Raw genomic sequence first — 8137 nt, 5'->3', positions numbered from 1 at the left:
TAATAAAAGTTCCTTGAGCATATTGATTGGAGAAATTCAGCTTTGATCACAGGAATAAATTACATAATAAAATATATTCTTTACGTAATATTTCACAATGTTAATGTTTAACATGTGTGCTTAAATAAATACAGCCTTGGTGAAAATAAGACCCCAAACTTTTGAATAGTAGTGTGTTTGTATATGTGTATATATGCATGGGTGTTAACTTAATTACTTGAACACTCATGAACTTAACTTTATATACAGTATTGAATACTTTGACAGCGCAGCTATAAGTGATGTAGTATTTGTATAAAATAACTTGAGTGGAATACTCCCTTTTTTCTAGAGAGTGTGTGGCAGCCCACGAGGGTTGAATTTTACAGAAAAAGAGACAGAATTGGAGGCAGGAACATAGGCAGAAACAACACTACGTAATGTGACCTTACTTATTGAGAGCTTACGACGGTCTTTTTGACACACCACATCACGGAACATTTCTCTGAAGCGTGAAGACATGAGGTTATACAAGATGGGATTGACCACTGAGCTCAAATAGAAGAAGACTCCAGAAAGAAGATGCACATACTGAAAGACATAGTGGTTCTCTGCAGTCCATTCATCAATGTAGCTCCACATGACACGATCGATGTGAAACGGGGCCCAGCAGATTCCAAACACAATCACCAATGCACCTGTCAAATACACACAAAGTGTATCAGAAATTACATGTAAATGTTTATAATAATTATTTATTCTATACTATATTAAACCAGGTTATGTTATGTTATAGCTAACTTTAACTTTATTGTCCCCAAAGGGGAAAGTTTTTTCCACAGCACTGCACTTGTTTGACACACACAACATGTTATGTTATGTTATGTTATATGTAATGTAATGTTATGTTATGCTATATGTTATGTTATGTTATATGTAATGTTATGTTATGTTATATGTAATGAAATGTTATGTTATGTTATATGTAATGTAATGTAATGTTATGTTATATGTAATGAAATGTTATGTTATGTTATGTTATGTTATATGTAATGTTATGTTATGTTATGTTATGTTATATGTAATGAAATGAAATGTTATGTTATGTTATGTTATATGTAATGTTATGTTATGTTATGTTATGTTATGTTATGTTATGTTATATGTAATGTAATGTTATGTTATCTTATGTTGTGTTATGTTATGTGTAATGTGATTTGATGTAATGTAATGTTATGTTGTTATGCTATATGTAATGTAATGTTATGTTAAATGTAATGTTATGTTATGTTATGTTATGTTATGTGTAATGTAATGTTATGTTATGCTATATGAAATTTAATGTAATGTTATGTTATGTTATCTTATATGTAATGTAATGCAATGTTATATGTAATGTAATGTTATGTAATGTTATGTTATGCTATGTTATATGTTTTGTAATGTAATGTTATGTTATGTTATATGTAATGTAATGTAATGTTATGTTATGTTATGTGTAATGCAATGTAATGTAATGTTATGTTATCTTTATGTTATGTTATATGTAATGTAATGTTGTGTTATGTTATGCTATATGTCATGTTATGTTATATGTAATGTAATGTAATGTAATGTAATGTTATGTTATGTGTAATGTAAAGTAATGTAATGTAATGTTATGTTATGTTATGTTATATGTAATGTAATGTTATGTTATGTTATGCTTTGTTATATGTATTGTAATGTAATGTAATGTAATGTAATGTAATGTTATGTTATATGTTATATGTTATGTTACGTGTAATGTAATGTAATGTTATGTTATATGTTATATGTTATGTTACGTGTAATGTAATGTAATGTTATGTAATTTTATGTTATTTTATGTTGTTATACCATGGAATCCAGGTAGTTCCAAATCAGTTGAATCACCAATTTATATTAATGTGCTGCTTTCATTGATGCAAATCTCTCTCTCTCTCTCTCTCTCTCTCTCACACACACACACACACACACACACACACACACACACACACACACACACACACACACACACACACACATAGAGGAGATCGCAGATAAAACTATAAAAACATCACAATAATCCACAAGTAATCCACACCACTCCAGTCCATTATTTAAGTTCTTGTGAGGAAAGCTAATTTATGTAAGAAACAAATTTATCAAGACTTTTTAAACTTCAGACAGAAAAAAATACCCTATCCAAGTTCCCTATCTATAATGTTTCTCTCTTCATCTTGCTCTGAATCAGGAGAGAAATATTCACAGATCAACCACTGTTTGCAAGTAAAAACCATTCTAAACAGTTATTGTCATGTTTTTATCAGCTGTTTTGACTCTCGTTCTGACGGCACCCATTTACTGTAGAGGATCCATTACTAACAAGTGATGGTAAGCTGCATTTCTCCAAATCTGGGCTGATAGAAACAAACTCATCTATATCTTGGATGGCCTGAGAGCGAGTAAATGTTCAGCAAAACATCATTTTTGGGTGAACTTCCTTTAATAGTCATTACAAAAACGGCTATGAATAGTGACGTTAGTTCTGGGAAAAGCTCTAACTTCATCTGTTTGCAGATGACACTATTGTTTTATCTGATGCAATGACATTCACACATTTAAGTGTGCTTTAAGTGTCCAGATACACTTATAATGTGTTTAAATCTATAAAACAAAACTGTTACTCCTGGCATGCATCTGCTCTACTGACAGTGTTTATGAACTTGAGAATACATGACTTAAGTATTTTGTTTGTATCTCAGTATCAAAGTAAATGTTGAAATTAGTTGAGGATGGCCACACAGCGTAGTGCTGACCAGCTATTACAATAAGCCAGATGTAGACTGACGCTATTACTAAATCAGATCCCCTTTGTATTTACAATAACATGACATGAGGCTGATAAAGCACAGATGAGAATTTTCTGTTTATCAGCACAGATTATTAACAGAGTCCCTTGAGTTTTCTACAATTGTAAAACTCAAGTGTTCTCAAGTATTCTGATTAGTAATCAGTATCCTCCAGCTTCCGCTAGCTGCTGTACAAGTGTTCACGAGAGAGTGGTGTTCCAGTGGATGACGTAGAATGTAGGCATAACATAAGCTCCAGTGAGAAAAAGTTTTGTTTACAGGAGCAAAGGAAGCAAAATTTCTGTAAAACTAGTCTCCTCTTGCCTTATATCAAAATCCTCCGAAAATGTTCTTTGCAAATCCTCGTTATGCCTTGTTTTGCTTTCTCCTCTACACTTCCACGTTCATTACATCTCATTAGAGCTTGTACCAAGCCTACAACTTCAGTCATCCTTTATTAACTTGACTGACTTTATTAACACCCCTTCGAGCTGTGTGGGACACTTTTTATGATGGATGGATGCACTCTATTGTACTTCTATTGAAAAGTAACACCTATTCACTGACTTTATAAAGCTTAGGAGTTCCAGGACATGATAGTAAAAATTGATAGCCTGAATGCACTGTAAGTTGCTTTGGATAAAAGCTAAATGCATAAATTGAATAATTTTTTTTATTTAATATATATATATATATATATATATATATATATATATATATATATATACTCTGATTGGATTTGCCTGAAAGAAGAAAGTCATATACATCTAGGATGCCTTGAGCCTGAGTAAATCATGGGGTAATTAAAATTTTTGGGTGGACTATCCCTTTAACATACTGTTTACAGAATCAGGCCTTATGTGTTTTTTTTTTGTGGTGGGCCATTATTGGTGTAAACGTGCTGCGTTAACGTGAGACTCTTATCGGGCGATAAAAAAAATATAGCCGTTAATGTATTCTCAAAGTTGGATTGGGAGCTGGGTCTATACTAAGCAAGCTATGATGACTTTCACCTTGATATTTTATATAACGGACTGACTGAGGTCAGCCTAAAAAGATGCTCAGGACAGTTGACGGGCCACTGCTGTGCACCGTCATATTTTTCACATGTTTTTACGCCTTACGGCTTGTCGATTTAAACATTAAAGCATCCAAAAACAAGACGCAGAAAAGCTGAACAGAGTAGCTGGTTACTCGCGCTGTGTTCGGTGCAGAGAGAGAGAGAGAGAGAGAGAGAGAGAGAGAGAGAGAGAGAGAGAGAGAGAGAGACAGGGACACTGAACCGAGCTCTCTTCTGCGAAGTTCTCCTATAAGTTCCTCCTGCACCTGAACGAACAAATACAAATCGCAGTTTGAACGAACAAAAAGATGAGAAAGAGCCCAATTCAGTACTCGCGGTGTTCTGGTGTTCAGGGCTCACGCAGAGAAAGTCGTCTCAAAACGCTTGAACATCGAATTTGCTTATTTTTGCTCTTGTGTCGACAAATACATAAAAATGTGTCAAAATATCCACCTTGGAAATTATGCTCGAAAAAACTGTCAGTTATTTCTTCAGTGAAAATAAACAGTTGAGGAAAAAAATGTGTATAATATTGGATGTGTTCATCGTCTCTTAAATTGACCGCGTCTAATTTAGCGACTGGCTGCTGTAATGTTAATCCAAGAAAATGAAAATCACTCACTGCTCTTGACTGAATTACTTTGTAGTTTTAACAGGCAAACCAGATTTCATTGTATATATTTCATTTTTACATTGAAGACTATCCAGTGCTATTTTACATTTAATTATTTGGTTTCTGTACCTTGACATCTACAAACTTAGATGAAAATTTTTTATTTTTTATCACTGTTGCAGTAGCTCTGGAACATATATAGGTACAAAAAATATTTTTGTAATTATTTTTCTGTTATTTTTGGGTTGGAGACCACTGCTTAAACCCATACTAGCATACCAACAGCTGGTGTAGAAGGGGAAACAGGACTCACAGAGCATTTTTGTGACTTGCCCATGGCGTGCCCTCTGATTTACCCCATCTTGATTGAGCCCAATCTGTGAATCAAAACACTGGCGTTCTCGATGCAGCTGCAGGCCGATCAGCACATACAGGACAGTGATGGTCAGCATCGGCAGGAGGAAGAACAGCAGAGCCGTCACCTGCACCAGCCAGTTGTAGATCCACCTATCATGCACCAGGGTACACACACTCGAATCGGGGAAAGTGAGTCCAAAACGGGGTTTTAACATATCCACACCATGCAGACTGGTGTTGGGCAAGGCACACAAGAGTGAGACAGCCCATAGCACAAGGATAACGCGCTTGGCATGAGCGTGCGTCGCCATGTGTTTGGCCTGCAGAGGATGCACCACTGCTCTGTAGCGCTCAACGCTCAAGGCGGTCACGTTTAGCACAGAGGCAAAGCAGACCGTCTCGAACAGGCAGGTTTTGAAGTAGCAGCCAGCGATGCCAAACAGAAAGGGATAGTTGCTCCAGAGTTCATAAAGCTCCAGCGGGAGACCAAGCAACAGCACGAGGAGGTCAGAAATGGCCAAGCTGAACAGGTAGTAGTTTGTGGTTGTGCGCATCACACGGTGACGGGCGATGACTATACAAGTCAGGCTGTTGCCCAGCACGCCGACTACAAAGATGAGCAGGTAGGTGACGCACATAGGCAGGAAGAATGGTGAACGGCAAGGGCCCAGGTTCTTCTCCAGGAAAGCACTGCGGCTCAGACAGAGGTCAGACTGGTTCACCGTTCTGATGTGACACTCGTCCTCTCTGGTGGAGCACCATGATGCATTCACAGCTGCGTACAGCGAGTCTGGAGACGAACAGTTGTACTGGATCATTGATTATCACCAGGAAATGACCTGCAGATGTTACAACAAACAGAAAAAGCCTGCATTTATTTGATCAAAAGTACAGTAAAAAAAATATGATGTCACTCTATAGTTCAATTAATAAATATTCTTTTTTTAGATGCTTTAGAGCTGTGGAATAGGGGACTGTACAGATTATACGTTTTTCAAGGTCAAAACATAGTTCAACGTGTTTTTGAAGGGAACATGCTGGGGATGTTTCATCCCAACTTTGGGTCAAATATGGACTAACCCAACCGTTGGGTTAAATATTTACATTCATTTTTTAACCCGAACATTTGGTTAGTCCATATTTGACGCCAAGTTGGATTGAAACAAACAAACCAGCACTTTCTAGAGTGCAACAACCTTCCAGTCACTCTCAAGAAACTGACCCAGACGTGTCTTAAACTGCAATTCATCCACAAAGGGAATCAATGTTTACAGCATAAGTTTACAGCATGGTACAAAAAGTGGTTGTGGTCTATACAGCTAATTTTGCCCTTCATGACAACTGTGAGGGGCGTGAATTTATTTTTGTAACTAATCCTTATAAATTATATTGAGCGTGTTCTGCATAATTAAGGGTGTGGCCACTTGAGTGACAGTTGGATTGCCGCTGCTGTCACTAGTGTTGAGCTAGTAGGCATGGTTTCAGCAACCAGCTCCGCCCACCTCCCACCTCTTTGACCAATTACGATCATCCAGGAGTGACAAACAGTGAGGAGCTGCCATGATGGCAACTGTCGGCTCCGCCCACTTTAGGCTTCAGAAATGCTCTTCGTGTCAAAGACACTAAGTCCATTGTTTTTTACAGTCTATTTTTCCACCGCTGTGCCGTAGTTTCGACTGGTGTATATTCTGAGCAGTAACAGTTAGGTCTCTTGTATACATTTCAGTTAAAATTAGAGTAAACAGACCCAAACCAAACTGAATAAACATATTCATTTATGGTATGAGATGTTTAAATTTGTAGTGCTCAGTCCTGAAGATTTCAGTTCCTGTTCTTACTTACTTTTAGTTTGTACTTAAGGATGGAAATAAAAAGCGTGTTTGTTTTTGTGGTTATCATTGTATTTAGTTGGACAGGTTGTAAGAAACCCTGCTAAGATGTTTTAGGACCACTTCTGGAGAAGTTTATATAATCTAAGTTCAGTCTTTAAAAGCTTTGTGTTTTTTTTTTCTCCCGTAGGCTGAATTAAATTTGACCCCTTTCTTCCTTTATATTCAGTCTGGATATTCTACATTATTTTAATTTTTAGAAGACATAATGTAACTTTCTACATGATATCGAAGGAGTACAACTGTTCTGCCGAACAGAATTCATTCAAAATAAACATCTATCAATAAACAGATGCATACTCACAGCATATAAAAGCATTCATGATAAATAAGCATTTGTCATAGATACATTAGCATTACCAATAATAAGGCATTTTAAAACATCCTTTAAATAATAAAATAAAAAATAATAAATAAAAGTAGGAATGCATTTTTGACTTTGATGTTTTGACTCGAAATTGGTAATAGATCAACCTAGATAAACATTTTGGTTGGCAGATGTTCAAATTGTTATCACATACAAAATTATCTTTGTAGCATTCGTTTAATAAAAACGTGTTTCCATAATCCCTAAATTGCAGTAGTTTAATAGTTGACACTTAAAGTAAACTCTATTTTACACTGCAAGCATCTAACAGTGTAAAGTTCAAATGCTTTGGTCATTTTTATTTATTTATTTGTAAACCTTCAAATGAATAAACCAATTTGTAACAAGCCTACATGAGAATCTTGGTTTGCAAAGATTGAAAATGTCTGTGCTAGACAAAAAGGACACTTTTTTTGTAATGAAAATAAGTGTTTAAAATATTTCAATTCATTGCTCTTCACACAAGTTTGAAAGGAAAAGGAGAAGAAAAGCAAACGTACCTGAGCAGAATCTTGTTGTTTCTCAGACTGGTGTTCCTGAAGGACTGCTTCTCATGACTGTCCTTCCTCTCAGTTCCTCCACAGATGAAATCTGACATTACACTCAGCACAGAAGAGAGCTGTTCACTACACATACTAACTCTCTCCACAACGTCTCCTCCTCCTTATAGTGAGATGGATGACCTTTCATGTGCCTTCAGTGTCATTTACGTATGATCAGTGGAATGTCCAGTGTGTATATTTCACCAATGCAGTCGCACTATGAATTATCTTTCACTGGCTTTCAACCAAGAACAATGAAGTCTTACCCTATTATGACATGCATGTTTATATACAAAGCTGACACCACATTTTTTATGAATGATTTTACAAAACAAAACAAAAATGTTATACTTGCAGTATAATAAATATATATTCTTATCAAATATGAAATATCTCATTAAAAAAAGCTTAAAACGTATTTGTTATGCCCATCTTTTACTTTAATGACAGCATGAGTTTTGTGAATAACCTGATGATC

The 8137-nt window shown here is 35.8% G+C and overlaps 1 protein-coding gene across 1 annotated transcript; it reads right to left on the bottom strand.

Annotated features, from left to right (window-relative positions):
- Window positions 1-233: 233 nt before the first annotated feature.
- Window positions 234-7729, bottom strand: LOC113111183 (neuromedin-U receptor 1-like). Its single transcript, XM_026275698.1, has 3 exons — window positions 7618-7729; window positions 4818-5700; window positions 234-677 (listed from the first exon to the last, which is right to left on the bottom strand). The coding sequence occupies exons 2-3, from the start codon at window positions 5677-5679 to the stop codon at window positions 328-330; spliced, it is 1212 nt and encodes a 403-aa protein (XP_026131483.1). The 5' UTR covers window positions 5680-5700; window positions 7618-7729; the 3' UTR covers window positions 234-327.
- Window positions 7730-8137: the final 408 nt, after the last annotated feature.

The sequence above is a fragment of the Carassius auratus genome, chromosome 2, assembly GCF_003368295.1.
Source record: "Carassius auratus strain Wakin chromosome 2, ASM336829v1, whole genome shotgun sequence".
Lineage (NCBI taxonomy): Eukaryota > Metazoa > Chordata > Actinopteri > Cypriniformes > Cyprinidae > Carassius > Carassius auratus.
This window is presented reverse-complemented; position numbering and strand designations above follow the sequence as displayed.